The sequence below is a fragment of the Pristiophorus japonicus genome, unplaced genomic scaffold (genome assembly GCF_044704955.1).
Source record: "Pristiophorus japonicus isolate sPriJap1 unplaced genomic scaffold, sPriJap1.hap1 HAP1_SCAFFOLD_154, whole genome shotgun sequence".
Lineage (NCBI taxonomy): Eukaryota > Metazoa > Chordata > Chondrichthyes > Pristiophoridae > Pristiophorus > Pristiophorus japonicus.
Genome location: NW_027251217.1, coordinates 436,297 through 456,623, shown reverse-complemented (window position 1 = coordinate 456,623; position 20,327 = coordinate 436,297). Strand labels below are relative to the sequence as shown.

The window sequence follows — 20,327 nt, the reverse complement described above, 5'->3', positions numbered from 1 at the left end:
ACAGATAGATAGATTTTTAACCAATAAGGGAATTAAGGGTTACGGGGAGCGGGCGGGTAAGTGGAGCTGAGTCCACGACCAGATCAGCCATGATCTTGTTGAATGGCAGAGCAGGCTCGAGGGGCTAGATGGCCTACTCCTGTTCCTAATTCTTATTACCTTTACTGACTGAGAGATTTCTGTATCGGGTTCAATCGTTCTAAGGTAAGAAATACAAAACAGGAACTGTTTCCGGGTTCTAAAGATTCAGCACTAAGAACAAATGATAACGTTGCTAAATATGGGGAGGTTGCACACTGAATAACAGGAAGAAGAGGTAACATCTGTTACACCCAGAATTGACTTTTCCAACACACTCCTGGCTGGCCTCCCACATTCCACTCACAGCTCACTCAGTCTCACCTTTATCTCCCTCCCCCTGCTGGTATCTCCAGGTATCACAGCTCACTCAGTCTCACCTTTATCTCCCTTCCCGCTGCTGGTATCTCCCGGTATCACAGCTCACTCAGTCTCACCTTTATCCCACTCCACCTGCTGGTATCTCCAGGTATCACAGCTCACTCAGTCTCACCTTTATCTCCCTTCCCGCTGCTGGTATCTCCCGGTATCACAGCTCACTCAGTCTCACCTTTATCTCCCTCCCCCTGCTGGTATCTCCCGGTATCACAGCTCACTCAGTCTCACCTTTATCTCCCTCCCCCTGCTGGTATCTCCCGGTATCACAGCTCACTCAGTCTCACCTTTATCTCCCTCCCCCTGCTGGTATCTCCCGGTATCACAGCTCACTCAGTCTCACCTTTATCTCACTCCCCCTGCTGGTATCTCCCGGTATCACAGCTCACTCAGTCTCACCTTTATCTCCCTCCCCCTGCTGGTATCTCCCGGTATCACAGCTCACTCAGTCTCACCTTTATCTCACTCCACCTGCTGGTATCTCCCGGTATCACAGCTCACTCACTCTCACCTTTATCTCACTCCACCTGCTGGTATCTCCCAGTATCACAGCTCACTCAGTCTCACCTTTATCTCACACCCCCTGCTGGTGTCTCCAGGTGTCACAGCTCACTCAGTCTCACCTTTATCTCACTCCACCTGCTGGTATCTCCCGGTATCACAGCTCACTCAGTCTCACCTTTATCTCCCTCCCCCTGCTGGTATCTCCCAGTATCACAGCTCACTCAGTCTCACCTTTATCTCACTCCACCTACTGGTATCTCCCGGTATCACAGCTCACTCAGTCTCACCTTTATCTCACTCCCCCTGCTGGTATCTCCCGGTATCACAGCTCATTCAGTCTCACCTTTATCTCACTCCCCATGCTGGTGTCTCCAGGTATCACAGCTCACTCACTCTCACCTTTGTCTCACTCCCACTGCTGGTATCTCCTGGTATCACAGCTCACTCACTCTCACCTTTATCTCACTCCCCCTGCTGATGTCTCCAGGTATCACAGCTCACTCACTCTCACTGAGAATGCTCAGGGGATCCAAGAGCTAGTCGATCACAAGCGCAGAGCATTTCTGAGCCTGAAGCAACAACGCAACTCGGGAGCAGCAAAGCAGCATTACAGACGGCTCAAGGCTGAGGTCCAACAAAAACCCAGGACCTAAATAACAGGTGGTGGATGGAGAAAGCACAGGCCCAAGGCCCCACCACAATGCTGGCCAAGAACGGGGAAATACTCATCAAGGACACCGAGGCAGTCAGGGCCCGCTGGAAGGAGCCTCCAAAGATCTCCTCAATCGAGACTCTGCCTTTGACTCGAGTGTTCTCGACTCCATCCCGCAGCATGCTACTCGCCACCACCTCAGTGAAACCACAACACTGCACGAGGTAGATAAAGCCATAAGACAGCTTAAGAACAACAAGACTACAGGAGCGGATGGAATCCCTGCTGAGGCACTAAGGTACAGCAGAGAGGCACTGCTGGTGCGAATATATGACCTCATCTCGCTCATCTGGAGGAGGAGAGCATGCAGCGATCGTGACCATCTTTAAGAAAGGGGAGAAGTCCGACTGCGGCAACTACAGAGGAATCTCCCTGCTATCAGCCACTGGGAAAGATGTTGCAAGAATTCTCCTCAACCGTCTTCTCCCTGTAGCTGAGGAGCTCCTCCCGGAGTCGCAGTGCGGATTTCGTCCCCTCCGGAACACAACGGACATGATTTTTGCAGCGCGACAGCTGAGGGAAAAATGCAGGGAACAGAGCCAGCCATTATACATGGCCTTCTTCGAGCTTACAAAGGCCTTTGACACTGTCAACCGCGAGGGTCTATGGAGCATCCTCCTCCATTTCGGATGCCCCCAAAAGTTCATCACCATCCTCCGCCTGCTCCACGACGACATGCAGGCCGTGATCCTTATCAACGGATCCATCACAACCCACTGGGAGAAGAAATTCCGTCTCAACTCGCTTTTAAATTGGCTCCCCCGTATTTTGAGGCTGTGCCCCCTAGTTCTAGTCTCCCCTTCCAGTGGAAACAACCTCTCTGCCTCTATCTTGTCTCTCCCTTTCATTATTTAAAATGTTTCTATAAGATCACCCCTCATCCTTCTGATCTCCAACGAGTAAAGACCCAGTCTACTCAATCTATCATCATAAGGTAACCCCCTCATCTCCGGAATCAGCCGCGTGAATCGTCTCTGTACCCCCTCCAAAGCCAGTATATCCTTCCTTAAGTAAGGTGACCAAAACTGCATGCAGTACTCCAGGTGCGGTCTCACCAATACCCTATACAGTTGCAGCAGGACCTCCCTGCTTTTGTACTCCATCCCTCTCGCAATGAAGGCCAACATTTTACCTGCTGCACCTGCAAACTAACTTTTTGGGATTCATGCACAAGGACCCCCAGGTCCCTCTGCACCGCAGCAAGTTATAATTTCTCCCCATTCAAATAATATTCCCTTTTACTATTTTTTTTCCCCAAGGTGGATGACCTCACACTTTCCGACATTGTATTCCATCTGCCAAACCTTCGCCCATTCGCTTAACCTATCCAGGCTTGTGATTTAATTTTAGTGATTTTTTTTGTGTGTGAAGGAGTGCTTTTAGCAGCACTGTTGAATAAATCACCTGCTGAAATCACTGAGTGCAGCTTTTCACTGCTAAACTTGCAGAACAGGTGCTGCATTGGTGCATGCAAATTAAGGAGTGTGTGTTTTGAGAAATAAGAGTGCCAATTCAACTTTGCAATGGAACAACGTCCACCAAGAACAAAGAATTTCTTGCATGAGGAAGTGGAGATATTAGTCAACATAATTGAGCAGAGATGGCAGGAGCTAGATACCAGCAACAGAGGTCGCATAAACGTGCCACCTAAAGAAATGAAGAAACGCTGGAACCAAGTTGCAGAAGATTACTGCGCAGTGGTGCATACCATGAGATCTGGAAGCCAGTGTAAAAAGAAATGGCACGACCTTGGTCCATTAGTTAGTGTCAGTAATATTTTCCATTTTTAATGTAGTCATAATTGTAACGTGGCTATCTGTATGTCCCACCTTGCAGACTGACACACTCTGTAAAAAGTTATATTTTACTCTTTGCAGAAGAAATTGGCCCACAACAAAAGGGAAGCAACTCGAACAGGAGGAGGCATGCCCAATCTGCATCCACTGATACCCTTGGAACAGAGGGTAGCTGCTATGATGAGTCGTACATGGAGAAAAGCAATCAGTACAGCACAAGCTGGGCCCGCACGCGAGGAACAGGGTAAGTCCTGAAAATGCATCGTGGCCCTTCAAATCAACCTGCTGCCTGGCCTGCTATGTGTGAGAGTACTCATAACACCCATCCGGCCCCCTCCCTTGCTGTTAAACATTTGACTGTTCTGATATATTTTGCAGAACATGATGATGATGATGATGATGATGATGATGCCAACCCTGAGGATCCTGAGGATACAGAACAAGAACCAGTACAACCAGATGCGGACGAACCAGACTGGATGATGGCAGCGATGACTCAAATGTCTGCAGGGGAGAGTTTCCAAATTAATGTTTATGAGCCCCCATCAAGGGGCATCAGAGTTTCAACCCCCAGCATAGGTTCTGGTTCCACCTTCTATGGTTTTGATTCCGATGCTGTGGGTCCCAGTGCTGCTGCTGGTATCTTGGAGCAGTTTACACCCATTCACCCACCATCCCAGCCCACGGCTCGCACTCGAGTGCTGTCGTCTGGAACACCAAGTGCCCCACCGTCCCAGCCCACGCCTCTCTCTCTAGTACTGTCGTCTGGAACACCAAGTGCCCCACCGTCCCAGCACGCGCCTCTCTCTCTAGTACTGTCGTCTGGAACACCAAGTGCCCCACCGTCCCACCATCCGAGCCCACGCCTCTCTCTCGAGTGCTGTCGTCTGGAACACCAAGTGCCCCACCGTCCCAACCCACGCCTCTCTCTCTAGTACTGCCGTCTGGAACACAGACCATCCCACAGTCCCAGCGTCCCAGCCCGAACCTCTCTCTCTAGTACTGCCGTCTGGAACAGAGCGTCCCAGCGTCCCAGCGCGCGCCTCTCTCTCTAGTACTGCCGTCTGCAACACCGAGTGTCCCACTGTCCCAGCTCGCGCCTCCCTGTGTAGTGGTGCCGTTTGGAACACCGAGCGTCCCACCGTCCCTGCCCGCGCCTCCAGTGCAGTGGTGCTGTGAGGCAGACCCAGGCAGAGGAGAAGGAGATTGGAGACGCGCTCTCCTGAGATGCAGCGTGCAACAGATGCGGCTCAGGTTGTGGCAATGGGTATGGAGACCAAAGAGCTTACCCGATCACTCATCGGTAGCGTCAGTGCAGTGGGTGAAGAGGTGACGGGCCTGACGGGAGAAATAGCAGTAATGACACGGGAACTTAGGGAGGGAATGTCCGAGGGAGTGCAATCGACGACACAGGGCCGTCAGGGAGGGCATGCAAACGACAGCACAGGCCCCTCATGGGGACAGCTGCTGCAATAAGGGCACACAGCCCCGCCAGTCAAATGACACCCCCATGAAGAAGTGAACATTCACTGAGATATGGATGAGAGATGGTTGCAGCCTTTCTCTGCTGCTTTTGTTCTTGTTCTTGATGTAGCTGTCGTTGCGTTTTTCACATTGAAATTGTTTTGTAAGTTTTGTAACTTTACAACTTATAAGTGATCTTAGGGTTTTGAAGTGATCTTATCGTGTAAATGCTCTCACTTTTTGTAACTTATTTAATTTTGCACCTAAAAGTGATCTTGAAGTTTAAGTGATGTTAAGAGTGTAAGATTTTTCACATTGAGATTGTTTTGTAACTTTACAAGTTTATAAGTGATCGTAAAGTTTTTAAGTGATCTTCAAGAGTCACATTAAAAAGTGAAGTTTGATACAACAAATATTTTATTACAGTGACGTTAACTTTTCAATAAAATATTTTTTCATTAAAACTGTTTCAGGAAATTAGGGGTGCATGCAATAAAGGTGCAGCAGTTATAATGGGTGACTTTAATATGCATATAGATTGGGTTAACCAAACTGGAAGCAATACGGTGGAGGAGGATTTCCTGGAGTGCATAAGGGATGATTTTCTAGACCAATATGTTGAGGAACCAACTGGGGGGGAGGCCATCTTAGACTGGGTGTTGTGTAATGAGAGAGGATTAATTAGTAATCTCGTTGTTTGAGGCCCCTTGGGGAAGAGTGACCATAATATGGTGGAATTCTACATTAGGATGAAGAATGAAACAGTTAATTCAGAGACCATGGTCCAGAACTTAAAGAAGGGTAACTTTGAAGGTATGAGGCGTGAATTGGCTAGGATAGATTGGCGAATGATACTTAAGGAGTTGACAGTGGATGGGCAATGGCAGACATTTAGAGACTGCATGGATGAACTACAACAATTGTACATCCCTGTCTGGCGTAAAAATAAAAAAGGGAAGATGGCTCAACCGTGGCTATCAAGGGAAATCAGGGATAGTATCAAAGCCAAGGAAGTGGCATACAAATTGGCCAGAAATAGCAGTGAACCTGGGGATTGGGAGAAATTTAGAACTCAGCAGAGGAGGACAAAGGGTTTGATTAGGGCAGGGAAAATAGAGTACGAGAGGAAGCTTGCAGGGAACATTAAGACGGACTGCAAAAGCTTCTATAGATATGTAAAGAGAAAAAGGTTAGGAAAGACAAACGTAGGTCCCCTGCAGTCAGAATCAGGGAAGTCATACCGGGGAACAAAGAAATGGCAGACCAATTGAACAAGTACTTTGGTTCAGTATTCACTAAGGAGGACACAAACAACCATCCGGATATAAAAGGGGTCAGAGGCTCTAGCAAGAAGGAGGAACTGAGGGAAATCCTTATTAGTCGGGAAATTGTGTTGGGGAAATTGATGGGATTGAAGGCCGATAAATCCCCAGGGCCTGATGGACTGCATCCCAGAGTACTTAAGGAGGTGGCCTTGGAAATAGCGGATGCATTGACAGTCATTTTCCAACATTCCATAGACTCTGGATCAGTTCCTATCGAGTGGAGAGTAGCCAAAGTAACCCCACTTTAAAAAAGGAGGGAGAGAGAAAACAGGGAATTATAGACCGGTCAGCCTGACATCAGTAGTGGGTAAAATGATGGAATCAATTATTAAGGATGTCATAGCAGCGCATTTGGAAAGAGGTGACATGATAGGTCCAAGTCAGCATGGATTTGTGAAAGGGAAATCGTGCTTGACAAATCTTCTGGAATTTTTTGAGGATGTTTCCAGTAGAATGGACAAGGGAGAACCAGTTGATGTGGTATATTTGGACTTTCAGAAGGCTTTCGACAAGGTCCCACACAAGAGATTAATGTGCAAAGTTAAAGCACATGGGATTGGGGATAGTGTGCTGACATGGATTGAGAACTGGTTGTCAGACAAGAAGCAAAGAGTCGGAGTAAATGGGTACTTTTCAGAATGGCAGGCAGTGACTAGTGGGGTACCACAAAGTTCTGTGCTGGGGCCGCAGCTGTTTACATTGTACATTAATGATTTGGACGAGGGGATTAAATGTAGTATCTCCAAATTTGCGTTTGACACTAAGTTGGGTGGCAGTGTGAGCTGTGAGGAGGATGCTATGAGGCTGCAGAGTGACTTGGATAGGTTAGGTGAGTAGGCAAATGCATGGCAGATGAAGTATAATGTGGATAAATGTGAGGTTATCCACTTTGGTGGTTAAAAACAGAGAGACAGACTATTATCTGAATGGTGACAGATTAGGAAAAGGGGAGGTGCAACGAGACCTGGGTGTCATGGTACATCAGTCATTGAAGGTTGGCATTCAGGTACAGCAGGCGGTTAAGAAAGCAACTGGCATGTTGGCCTTCATAGCGAGGGGATTTGAGTACAGGAGCAGGGAGGTGTTGCTACAGTTGTACAGGGCCATGGTGAGGCCACACCTGGATTATTGTGTACAGTTTTGGTCTCCTAACTTGAGGAAGGACATTCTTGCTATTGAGGGAGTGCAGCGAAGGTTCACCAGACTGATTCCCGGGATGGCAGGACTGACATATGAAGAAAGACTGGATCAACTGGGCTTGTATTCACTGGAGTTCAGAAGAATGAGAGGGGATCTCATAGAAACGTTTAAAATTCTGACGGGTTTAGACAGGTTAGATGCAGGAAGAATGTTCCCAATGTTGGGGAAGTCCAGAACCAGGGGTCACAGTCTAAGGATAAGGGGTAAGCCATTTAGGACCGAGATGAGGAGAAACTTCTTCACCAAGAGAGTGGTGAACCTGTGGAATTCTCTACCACAGAAAGTTGTTGAGGCCAATTCACTAAATATATTCAAAAAGGAGTTAGATATAGTCCTTACTACTCGGGGGATCAAGGGGTATAGCGAGAAAGCTGGAATGGGGTACTGAAGTTGCATGTTCAGCCATGAACTCATTGAATGGTGGTGCAGGCTCGAAGGGCCGAATGGCCTACTCCTGCACCTATTTTCTATGTTTCGATGTTCCATTAACACAACACAACGTAGGAACAACTGCAAAGAACAAACATGTCCATGTGCAACAGTGGTCGCAGAGCCCTCAGGCATCAGTAGTTGAAGCGTTCACGGATGAGCTGCTGGCGCAGGGCTCGAACAATCGTTAAAGGAGGGCGGTCTCTGACCTCGTGCTCCGGCATCAGGCACTTGCATGCTTTCCTGATCGTCGTCATCATCCTCATCCTGCTCTTCCAAAATACTATCATCAGGCACTGGACCCTCACATGGGTCTTCTGGTTCCACTACCAGCTCCTGCTGCCTCATGATGGCTAAGTTATGGAGCATGCAGCACACAACAGTGAAGTGACCGACAATCTGAGGAGAGTATTGCAAGTGGCCTCCGGAATGGTCCAGGCATCGGAAACGCTGTTTCAATATGCCAATGGTCCTCGCAATGATGCTGCGCGGCGCAATGTGCGCCATGTTGTATTGACGGTCAGCTTCTGTCCGTGTCACGTGTAGGGGCATTATGAGCCAGGTGGTCAGGCCGTACCCTTTGTCTCCCAGTAGCCAGCTCTGCCCTTCTGGCTGCTGCTCAAACATGTCAGATAGAACGCTGTCGCGAGGGATGACCGCATCGTGGGTGCTGCCAGGGTATCTCGCATCGACTGACATGATGCGCTGCTTGTCGTCACACACGAGCTGCACATTGATGGGAGTGGAAACCTTTTCTATTCCTGTACTGCTCGGAATCCTCCACAGGTGCTCGCAAGGCTATGTGGGTACAATCGCTTGTGCGGTCGTTCATTGGGAAATTGATGAAGTCATTCCTTCGCGCATACAGTGCAGCCGTGACCTGGTAAACGCAGGCATGTATTGCACGTCGAGAGATGGCGCACACATCTCCAGGTGTAGCCTGAAACGATCCAGAGGCATAGAAGGCAAGTGCAGCTGTTACCTTCACTTCAACAGACAAGGCAGTTGGTGTTCTGCTTCTGGGCTGTAAATCTGCTCTAAGCATATCACAGATCTCAACGGCAACTTCTCTGCGGAAACGCAGCCTTTTGACACAATCAGCCTCGCTTATGTCCAGGTACGAGCGCCTGGCTCGATATTGCCGATGTGGGTCAGGTCTCCTGCCCATCAGCCTACGGGCTGTGACGTTCCTGGTACGGTGAGCTCTAATCAATTCTCTCCTCTGCAGTGAATTGCTGGCGAACCATTGCACAATCCGTGGTGTTGACAAAGCAGCACCCATTCTGCAATTACAAATTTAAGTTTCAAACTGGCTATCTGCCTGCCTCATCCTGTCCTGTGGCCGAATGGCCTCAGCCTCCCTCGCAGCTCGAAGGCTGCTTGCTGTGTCTTCGGCTGCCGTCGAGCCACTGACGCCGCCCCTGTCTCCTACATGGAAGGAAGGCCGACCTGAAGCACCGCAGCTCGAAGGCTGCTGCTGCTTCACACAGGTAGGAATATTCAATCTTTTGTATTTGCTTTGTTTATAATCTTTTATTCAGGATGGCTCTTTATTTGTATAACTTATATTTGTATTTGTATAATCTCAGTCTATAACTAAGACTGTTGAATGCTTGTAAAATTTAATTACTTCCCCCTCCCCGCCCCCTCGTTCCCTACGCCTGATTTGTAACCTACGCCTGATTTCTAAAGTGTTGGCAAGGTTTTTCTGAGCGTACAAAAATCTAGACTTACTCCATTCTAAGTTAGTTTGGAGTAAGTTTTCGCTGCCTAAACTTTCAAAACAGACGTAAGTGGCCGGACACGCCCCCTTTTGAAAAAAAAATCTGTTCCAAAATGAAACTGTTCTCACTGACTAGAACTGGAGCAAACTAAATGCCGAGAATTGCAATTTCGAAAATACTCCATTCTAAACCAGTTGCTCCAAAAAAATTGGAGCAACTCAGACCGAAACTTGACCCCTATGTTTCTATGATTGTATTGCAGAGTGATATTCCAGTGAAAGGACTATTATATTGTAAAGTGCTGTTCCATTGCAATTTACTTCAATATTGCAAAGTCTAATCCATTGCGAACCAATAATACAACCATGGACGTTTATGGCACAGGAGGCCGCCATTCGGCCCGTCTAGCCCGTGCCAGCTCTGTGCAAGGGGGCGTCAGATAGTTCCACTCCCCGACCCTTTACCCCTAACCCTACAATTTTTGTTTTTCCTTCAGGTACTGATCTAATTCCCTTTGGAAAGCCACGATGTCGTACATTCCAGAGCAAACTCACTCGCAGCGTAAAAAAGCTCTCTCCTTTCGCCTTTGGTTCTTCTGCCAATCACCTTAACTCTGTGTCCTCTGGTTCTCGACCCTTCTGCCAATGGGAACGGTTTCTCTCGACTTTGTCTACACCCCTCGCTATGTTGAACACCTGTATGGAATCTCCGCAATTTTCTCTGCTCTGTGGAGAATAAGCCCAGCTTCTCCAGTCTATCCATGTAACTGAGGTCCCTCATCCCTGGAACCAGTCTTAGATATCTTTTCTGCAACCTCTCTAAGGCTTCACATCCTTCCTAGAGTGCGCTCCCATGAGTTGGACACAATACTCCAGTTGAAACCGAACCAGTGTTGTATAAAGGTCCATCATAACTTTCTTGCTTTGTACTCTATTCCTCGAATTATGAAGCCCAAGATTCCGTATACTTTTATTAACCGCATTCTCAATCTATCCTGCCACCTTCAACAATTTGTGCAATTATACCCCAGGACTCTCTGTGCATGCTCTCCCTTTAGAATGATGCACTTTAGTTCATATTGCCTCTCCTTGTTCTTCCTACCAAAATGCATCACTTTGCAATGTTCAGTGTCAAATTTCATTTGTCACGTTTCTGCCCATTCCAACAGCCTGTCTGTGTCCTCTTGTATTCTTTAACTATCCTCCTCACTGTTCATTATACTTTCAAGTTTTGTATCCAGGGACCAGGGAGAACTCCCCTTTTCTTTGAATAACGTCATGGGATCTTTTAATCCCACTTGGGAGGTCAGGTGGGGCCTCCATTCAACGTCTCGTGTGAAAGGCGGCACCTCTGACAGTGCAGTGCTCCCTCTGTACTGCATTAGAATGCAGGCCTAGATTTTATGCTCAAGGCTCTGTGGGTGGACATGATCCCACAACCTACTGACTCAGAGACCAGAGTGCTCCCACTGAGCCACGACTAACACCTCATTACTCCGGATTATTTCAGTTCTCTTACCGTCGGTTACTCTCATGGACAAGTCCAAGCTCCCCTTACCTTCCAGAGCGCGACTCCTAGCCTTGGGATCCAGGGAAGGTATTGGTAACATGCCCATGTACCTGCCCTGGGAGTGTTTGATGGGACAGTGTAGAGGGAGCTTTACTGCTGTACCTGCCCTGGGAGTGTTTCATGGGACAGTGTAGAGGGAGCCTTACTCTGTATCGAACCCATGCTGGACCTGTCCCGCGAGTGTTTGACGGGACAGTGTAGAGGGAGCTTTACTCTTTATCTAACCCTTGCTGTGCCTGCCCTGGGAGTGTTTGATGGGACAGTGTAGAGGGAGCTTTACTCTGTATCTAACCCATGCTGTACCTGCCCTTGGAGAGATTGATGGGAAAGTGTACATAGAAACATAGAAACATAGAAAATAGGTGCAGGAGCAGGCCATTCAGCCCTTCTAGCCTGCACCGCCATTCAATGAGTTCATGGCTGAACATGAAACTTTAGTACCCGCTTCCTGCTTTCTCGCCATACCCCTTGATCCCCCGAGTAGTAAGGACTTCATCTAACTCCCTTTTGAATATATTTAGTGAATTGGCCTCAACAACTTTCTGTGGTAGAGAATTCCACAGGTTCACCACTCTCTGGGTGAAGAAGTTTCTCCTCATCTCGGTCCTAAATGGCTTACCCCTTATCCTCAGACTGTGACCCCCTGGTTCTGGACTTCCCCAACATTGGGAACATTCTTTCTGCATCTAACCTGTCTAAACCCGTCAGAATTTTAAACGTTTCTATGAGGTCCCCTCTCATTCTTCTGAACTCCAGTGAATACAAGCCCAGTTGATCCAGTCTTTCTTGATAGGTCAGTCCCACCATCCCGGGAATCAGTCTGGTGAATCTTCGCTGCACTCCCTCAATAGCAAGAATGTCCTTCCTCAAGTTAGGAGTCCAAAACTGTACACAATACTCCAGGTGTGGCCTCACCAAGGCCCTGTACAACTGTAGCAACACCTCCCTGCCCCTGTACTCAAATCCCCTCGCTATGAAGGCCAACATGCCATTTGCTTTCTTAACCGCCTGCTGTACCTGCATGCCAACCTTCAATGACTGATGTACCATGACACCCAGGTCTCGTTGCACCTTCCCTTTTCCTAATCTGTCACCATTCAGATAATAGTCTGTCTCTCTGTTTTTACCACCAAAGTGGATAACCTCACATTTATCCACATTATACTTCATCTGCCATGCATTTGCCCACTCACCTAACCTATCCAAGTCACTCTGCAGCCTCATAGCATCCTCCTCGCAGCTCACACTGCCACCCAACTTAGTGTCATCTGCAAATTTGGAGATACTACATTTAATCCCCTCATCTAAATCATTAATGTACAATGTAAACAGTTGGGGCCCCAGCACAGAACCTTGCGGTACCCCACTAGTCACTGCCTGCCATTCTGAAAAGTACCCGTTTACTCCTACTCTTTGCTTCCTGTCTGACAACCAGTTCTCAATCCACGTCAGCACACTACCCCCAATCCCATGTGCTTTAACTTTGCACATTAATCTCTTGTGTGGGACCTTATCGAAAGCCTTCTGAAAGTCCAAATACACCACATCAACTGGTTCTCCCTTGTCCACTCTACTGGAAACATCCTCAAAAAATTCCAGAAGATTTGTCAAGCATGATTTCCCTTTCACAAATCCATGCTGACTTGGACCTATCATGTCACCATTTTCCAAATGCGCTGCTATGACATCTTTAAAAATTGATTCCATCATTTTACCCACTACTGAGGTCAGGCTGACTGGTCTATAATTCCCTGTTTTCTCTCTCCCTCCTTTTTTAAAAAGTGGGGTTACATTGGCTACCCTCCACTCCATAGGAACTGATCCAGAGTCAATGGAATATTGGAAAATGACTGTCAATGCATCCGCTATTTCCAGGCCACCTCCTTAAGTACTCTGGGATGCAGTCCATCAGGCCCTGGGGATTTATCGGCCTTCAATCCCATCAATTTCCCCAACACAATTTCCCGACTAATAAAGATTTCCCTCAGTTCCTCCTCCTTACTAGACCCTCTGACCCCTTTTATATCCGTAAGGTTGTTTGTGTCCTCCTTAGTGAATACTGAACCAAAGTACTTGTTCAATTGGTCTGCCATTTCTTTGTTCCCCGGTATGACTTCCCCTGATTCTGACTGCAGGGGACCTACGTTTGTCTTTACTAACCTTTTTCTCTTTACATATCTATAGAAACTTTTGCAATCCGCCTTAATGTTCCCTGCAAGCTTCTTCTCGTACTCCATTTTCCCCGCCCTAATCAAACCCTTTGTCCTCCTCTGCTGAGTTCTAAATTTCTCCCAGTCCCCGGGTTCGCTGCTATTTCTGGCCAATTTGTATGCCACTTCCTTGGCTTTAATACTATCCCTGATTTCCCTTGATAGCCACGGTTGAGCCACCTTCCCTTTTTTATTTTTACGCCAGATAAAAGTACATATAAGAACATTAGAAATAGGAGCAGGAGTAGGTCATACAGCCCCTCGAGCCTGCTCTTCCATTCAATAAGATCATGGCTGATCTGATCATGGACTCAGCTCCACTTCCCCGCCCGCTCCCCATAACCCTTTATCCCCTTATCGTTTAAGAAACTGTCTATTTCTGCCTTAAATGTATTTAATGTCCCAGCTTCTCTGAGGCAGCGAATTCCACAGATTTACAACCCTCTGAGAGAAGAAATTTCTCCTCATCTCAGTTTTAAATGGGCGGCCCCTTATTCTAAGATCATGCCCTCTCGTTCTAGTCTCCCCCATCAGTGGAAACATCCTCTCTGCATCCACCTTGTCAAGCCCCCTCATAATCTTATATGTTTCAACCAGATCACCTCACATTCTTCTGAATTCCAATGAGTTGAGGCCCAACCTCCTCAACCTTTCCTCATAAGTCAACTCCCTCATCCCCAGAATCAACCGAGTGAACCTTCTCTGAACTGCCTCCAAAGCAAGTATATCCTTTCGTAAATATGGAAACCAAAACTGCACGCAGTATTCCAGGTGTGGCCTCACCAATGCCTCATATAGCTGCAGCAAGACTTCCCTGCTTTTAGACTCCATCCCCTTCGCAATAAAGGCCAAGATTCCATTCGCCTTCCTGATCACTTGCTGTACCTGCATACTAACCTTTTGTGTTTTATGCACAAGGACCCCCAGGTCCCGCTGTACTACAGCACTTTGTAATCTTTCTCCATTTAAATAATAACTTGCTCTTTGATTTTTTTCTGCCAAAGTGCATGACCTCACACTTTCCCACATTATGCTCCTTCTGCCAAATTGTTGCCCACTCACTGAGCCTGTCTATGTCCTTTTGCAGATTTTTTGTGTCCTCCTCACACATTGCTTTTCCTCCCATCTTTGTATCCAGCAAACTTGGCTACGTTACACTCGGTCCTCTCTTCCAATTCGTTGATATGGATTGTAAATAGTTGGGGTCCCAGCACTGATCCCTGTGGCACCCCACTAGTTACTGATTGCCAACCTGAGAATGAACCATTTATCTCGATTCTCTGTTTTCTGTTAGTTAGCCAATCCTCTATCCATGCTAATATATTACCCCCAACCCCGGGAACTTTTATCTTGTGCAGTAACCTTTTCTGTGGCACCTTGTCAAATGCCTTCTGGAAGTCCAAGTACACCACATCCACTGGTTCCCTTTATCCACCCTGTTCGTTACATCCTCAAAGAACTCCAGCAAATTTGTCAAACATGACTTCCCCTTCATCAATCCATGCCGACTTTGCCTGACCGAGTTATGCTTTTCCAAATGTCCTGGTATTGCTTCTTTAACAATGGACACCAACATTTTCCCAACCACAGTTCAGCTAACTGTTCTATAGTTTCCTGCTTTTTGTCTGCCTTCTGTCTCAAATACGGGTGTTACATTTGCAGTTTTCTGACCTGCTGGGAGCTTTACTCTGTATCTAATCCCGTGCTGTACCTGCCCTGGGAGTGTTTGATGGGACAGTGTAGAGGGAGCTTTACTCTGTCTCTCGCCCATGCTGTACCTGCCCTGGGAGTGTTTGATGGGACAGTGCAGAAAGGAGCTTTACTCTGTATCTAACCCAGTGCTGTACCTGCCCTGGGAGTGTTTGATGGACAGTGTAGAGGGAGCTTTACTCTGTATCTAGCCCATGCTGTACCTGCCCTGGGAGTGGTGATGTGAACCTACCTGTGTCCATTCTCATTATCCGTGAAGACGTTGGATCTTCTCCCCTGTTTGGACCTTTAGCCATGGTGGTGACAGGTGTTCCCAGATTCTGATGCTCTGTCATAAATATATTCATAGGAGTGTTAGAGGGATATATTAAATTGAGAAGGAGAAGGTTGCCTTGTTGAACATGATACCCAGTCCCTCCTCCCCCATCAGTACAACAGCGGTTAGCTCTGGGATCGAGCATTTCCCGAGTGTTACGATCAAGTCTCCACATCAGGTGTGACATAGACAGCTGCCCAGTGAAATCCAGTGAGTCCCGCTGATCTCCACAACCCAGTTCCAGACGGGCTCCCGTCGGCCGAGACTGCGCACTGGTGAGATTTACTCAGTACAGGCCCAAACCAGCTTTATTCCTGAGGTAGGGAATATTCTGCTGGGAAATGCGGAGTGGGTGATCATTGATCAATTAAATAATCCTTCACTTGGTTTTATACAATCTGGCGGTATTGTATTATCTTTATTCACAGATTTGTGTTTAACATTTTTAATTTGTTGAGTTGTGATGTTAAATTTTGGCATTTTATGAATATTATATCTATCCACATACACAATATAAAGCTGGATGTAATTGCTCTGGTCTCTATGGGCAGTGACAATGTCCGTGTGTTCATGGAGATGTGACCTGGTTGCTGCTTCTATTTGAATATATTGACTGTATCTCTCATGGTGTCAGCACCTGACCAATGAGCACTGTAGGAGGTGAGGACATTTCCCACTGTTCCACTGATATTAACACTAATGTAGAATGAATTGTGTACCTTCAGTCAGGGGATACATAACATTGATTTGTTTCATTATCATTAGATGTCTTACAATCTCAAAACACCATAAATATAGAATTGGTAGATTTAGCTGCTGTATTACAATCACAATTCTCCACTTGTACGTGTGCAGACACACACTCACCCACGTTATCTGTCATCATCCCTTCCTTTCCCCACTCTGGAAATGCAAGCGATTCAGTCTCGGATCAGTAATTTCTCCAAACAGAAGTTGAAGTTATTCTCCGGCATTAATTTGTGAGCAGTTAGTAAATGGGCAGCAGGGTTTTGGATGAGTGCAAGTTTATGGAGGGTGTAAGAAGGGAGGCCGGCCAGGAGAACGTTGGAACAGTCAAGTCTAGAGGTTGCAAAGGCAGAGATAAGGGTTTCAGCAACAGATGGTTCATCTGCTGTTGTTCCTCAGTCTGCAACCCCATTAACTTCCAGCTGTAGGCCTTCTCTATCACTCCATCATTTACCAGCGATCTAATTATGTGAGACAGAAAATGAGATAAATATTGATAAAGTGACGCAGACTGGGACTCTCTCTGACCTTTCTCTCCAGTCCATCCCCTGGACCAGTGTGTACCTGAGTCAATGGGACTCTCTCTGACCTTTCTCTCCAGTCCATCCCCAGGACCAGTGTGTACCTGAGTCAATGGGAATCTCTCTGACCTTTCTCTCCAGGACCAGTATGTACCTGAGTCAATGGGACTCTCTCTGACCTTTCTCTCCAGTCCATCCCCAGGACCAGTGTGTATCTGAGTCAATGGGACTCTCTCTGACCTTTCTCTCCAGGACCAGTATGTACCTGAGTCAATGGGACTCTCTCTGACCTTTCTCTCCAGGACCAGTATGTACCTGAGTCAATGAGACTCTCTCTGACCTTTCTCCCCAGGACCAGTGTGTACCTGAGTCAATGGGACTCTCTCTGACTTTTCTCCCCAGGACCAGTGTGTATCTGAGTCAATGGGACTCTCTCTGACCTTTCTCTCCAGGACCAGTATGTACCTGAGTCAATGGGACTCTCTCTGACCTTTCTCTCCAGTCCATCCCCAGGACCAGTGTGCACCTGAGTCAATGGGACTCTCTCTGACCTTTCTCTCCAGTCCATCCCCTGGACCAGTGTGTACCTGAGTCAATGGGACTCTCTCTGACCTTTCTCTCCAGTCCATCCCCAGGACCAGTGTGTACCTGAGTCAATGGGACTCTCTCTGACCTTTCTCCCCAGGACCAGTGTGTACCTGAGTCAATGGGACTCTCTCTGACCTTTCTCTCCAGGACCAGTACCTGAGTCAATGGGACTCTCTCTGACCTTTCTCTCCAGGACTAGTATGTACCTGAGTCAATGGGACTCTCTCTGACCTTTCTCTCCAGTCCATCCCCTGGACCAGTGTGTACCTGAGTCAATGGGACTCTCTCTGACCTTTCTCTCCAGTCCATCCCCTGGACCAGTGTGTACCTGAGTCAATGGGACTCTCTCTGACCTTTCTCTCCAGTCCATCCCCAGGACCAGTGTGTATCTGAGTCAATGGGACTCTCTCTGACCTTTCTCCCCAGGACCAGTGTGTACCTGAGTCAATGGGACTCTCTCTGACCTTTCTCCCCAGGACCAGTGTGTATCTGAGTCAATGGGACTCTCTCTGACCTTTCTCTCCAGGACCAGTATGTACCTGAGTCAATGGGACTCTCTCTGACCTTTCTCTCCAGTCCATCCCCTGGACCAGTGTGTACCTGAGTCAATGGGACTCTCTCTGACCTTTCTCTCCAGTCCATCCCCTGGACCAGTGTGTAGCTGAGTCAATGGGACTCTCTCTGACCTTTCTCTCCAGTCCATCCCCAGGACCAGTGTGTACCTGAGTCAATGGGACTCTCTCTGACCTTTGCCCCCCAGGACCAGTGTGTATCTGAGTCAATGGGACTCTCTCTGACCTTTCTCTCCAGTCCATCCCCTGGACCAGTGTGTACCTGAGTCAATGGGACACTCTCTGACCTTTGCCCCCCAGGACCAGTGTGTATCTGAGTCAATGGGACTCTCTCTGACCTTTGCCCCCCAGGACCAGTGTGTACCTGAGTCAATGGGACTCTCTCTGACCTTGCTCCCCTGTCGATCGATGGACGCTCTGTGAATCGGAAGAGTTCTCTGTGTTTGGTGCTCTCACAATCCTGGGCTGGTCCACCTGCTGTTGTTCCTCAGTCTACAATCCCGGTTTACTTCCAGCTGCGGCCCTTTCTCAGTCGCTCCTCCATTCACCGGGATATCTGATGATGGCAGGGCAGAAAATGAGCAGAATATTGACGGTGTGAAGCCGCGTGTGACGTGAAGCTGCCCTGGAGTTACTGGTAGAAAGACAAGATTGAAGTAGAAATAAGTGCAGAGTGTGCAGTCAGAGACTCCTCATATACCGGCCGTGCATCTTCCAGCAGGAGCTGACATATTGGGGAGAATGAAGCTGAGGAAAGAGTGCTGTATATTGTCACTCAATCTTCCAGCTGCACTGCCCCCAGCAGCAGGTCAAGGGCCGTGGCCCTGAATGTCAGGCCAATGACAATGATCTTCCCTCAGCTCCATTCTCTCTCTGTCCCCCCACACACACTGCCTGAGCTCTCAGGCTGACTGTTCCCAGCACCTTGTCTCTTTATTCTCTCACATTGCAGCATTCCCGCTGCTGGGCTCAGGGGCTGTGTGGGCGGGGCCCTGACCTCACACACGGTGGGCGGGGCCATGTCCCGCGCGCTGCCGGGCTCGCGGCGTGACCGTTCAACCGCCGCACGGTTCAAATCAGGAGCCACGTGACCCCCCCCCACTCCCCGCCCCGCGCGCGCTTCCTTCTGCAGTCCTCTGGGCGGGGCTCTGTGGGGGGGGGCGGCACTGCGATTGGTGCAAGGGGCTGTCACTCTCCCGTGTGCAGCCAGTAGGACGGCAGCACTCAGCCAGGGGGTGGTTAATTTATGCAGTGGGGGGAAGGGAATGGGACAGTGACGGGGCTGGAACAGCGGGGACAATGGCGCAGCTCCGTCTGCCGGCCTCAACATGCGGCAGTGTCAGGTCTGAGGCTTTCTATCACACACCCAGGGACTGTAAACTAACAGTAAGGGGCTGTAACTGAGCGGGGAAAGCGGGCCGCTTACTGTCAGCATCACATCCCGGGGAATGTGCTGAGCCGGCTCACAATACAGGGCCCGGTCCGGGGATGGAGGGCGGGGGCTCAGTCTGCAGCCGGCGGAGAAAGTGGCGCATTTCCGGCCGCACCGCTCACAGTGTGCAATCTCAGGCGGGGGGCCGGGATTTTACTGTGAGGGCAAACACCGAACTTAACACAGGCCCGGAGCTGGGGGTTTGGGACATGTGGGAGTTAGTGAAACTATCAGTGGGCCCAGACACTGTGTAACCCGGGGGTGGGCCCAGTGAGATCAGACACTGTGTAACCCGGGGGTGGGCCCAGTGAGATCAGACACTGTGTAACCCGGGGGTGGGCCCAGTGAGATCAGACAGTGTGTAACCCGGGGGTGGGCCCAGTGAGATCAGACAGTGTGTAACCCAGGGGTGGGCCCAGTGAGATCAGACAGTGTGTAACCCGGGGGTGGGCCCAGTGAGATCAGACAGTGTGTAACCCGGGGGTGGGCCCAGTGAGATCAGACAGTGTGTAACCCGGGGGTGGGCCCAGTGAGATCAGACACTGTGTAACCCGGGGGTGGGCCCAGTGAGATCAGACAGTGTGTAACCCGGGGGTGGGCCCAGTGAGATCAGACAGTGTGTAACCCGGGGGTGGGCCCAGTGAGATCAGACAGTGTGTAACCCGGGGGTGGGCCCAGTGAGATCAGACAGTGTGTAACCCGGGGGTGGGCCCAGTGAGATCAGACAGTGTGTAACCCGGGGGTGGGCCCAGTGAGATCAGACACTGTGTAACCCGGGGGTGGGCCCAGTGAGATCAGACACTGTGTAACCCAGGGGGTGGGCCCAGTGAGATCAGACACTGTGTAACCCGGGGGTGGGCCCAGTGAGATCAGACAGTGTGTAACCCGGGGGTGGGCCCAGTGAGATCAGACACTGTGTAACCCGGGGGTGGGCCCAGTGAGATCAGACAGTGTGTAACCTGGGGGTGGGCCCAGTGAGATCAGACAGTGTGTAACCCGGGGGTGGGCCCAGTGAGATCAGACACTGTGTAACCCGGGGGTGGGCCCAGTGAGAT

The 20,327-nt window shown here is 48.9% G+C and overlaps 3 protein-coding genes across 14 annotated transcripts in view; 2 read left to right on the top strand and 1 right to left on the bottom strand.

Annotated features, from left to right (window-relative positions):
* The window catches only part of LOC139242937 (uncharacterized), a 596,540-nt gene that overhangs the window by 156,604 nt on the left and 419,609 nt on the right, over positions 1–20,327 (bottom strand). The window lies entirely within an intron of this gene.
* Positions 1–20,327, top strand: part of LOC139242933 (NACHT, LRR and PYD domains-containing protein 3-like) — a 207,331-nt gene that overhangs the window by 69,282 nt on the left and 117,722 nt on the right. The window lies entirely within an intron of this gene.
* Positions 1–20,327, top strand: part of LOC139242931 (NACHT, LRR and PYD domains-containing protein 3-like) — a 136,468-nt gene that overhangs the window by 58,746 nt on the left and 57,395 nt on the right. The window contains exon 1 of one of the 7 annotated variants that reach the window (XM_070870573.1): positions 9,355–9,373. The exons of 1 other annotated variant lie outside the window; for it this stretch is intronic. Coding sequence is in view for 1 of the 6 variants with exons in the window: in XM_070870568.1 (XP_070726669.1) it covers positions 19,140–19,183 (44 nt within the window). In the remaining 5 variants the exon portion in view is untranslated. Of the gene's footprint in view, positions 1–9,354; positions 9,374–19,101; positions 19,227–20,327 lie in introns of those variants that run through there. 5 more of the 7 variants (XM_070870571.1, XM_070870568.1, XM_070870570.1 and 2 more) reach the window with 5 other exon arrangements.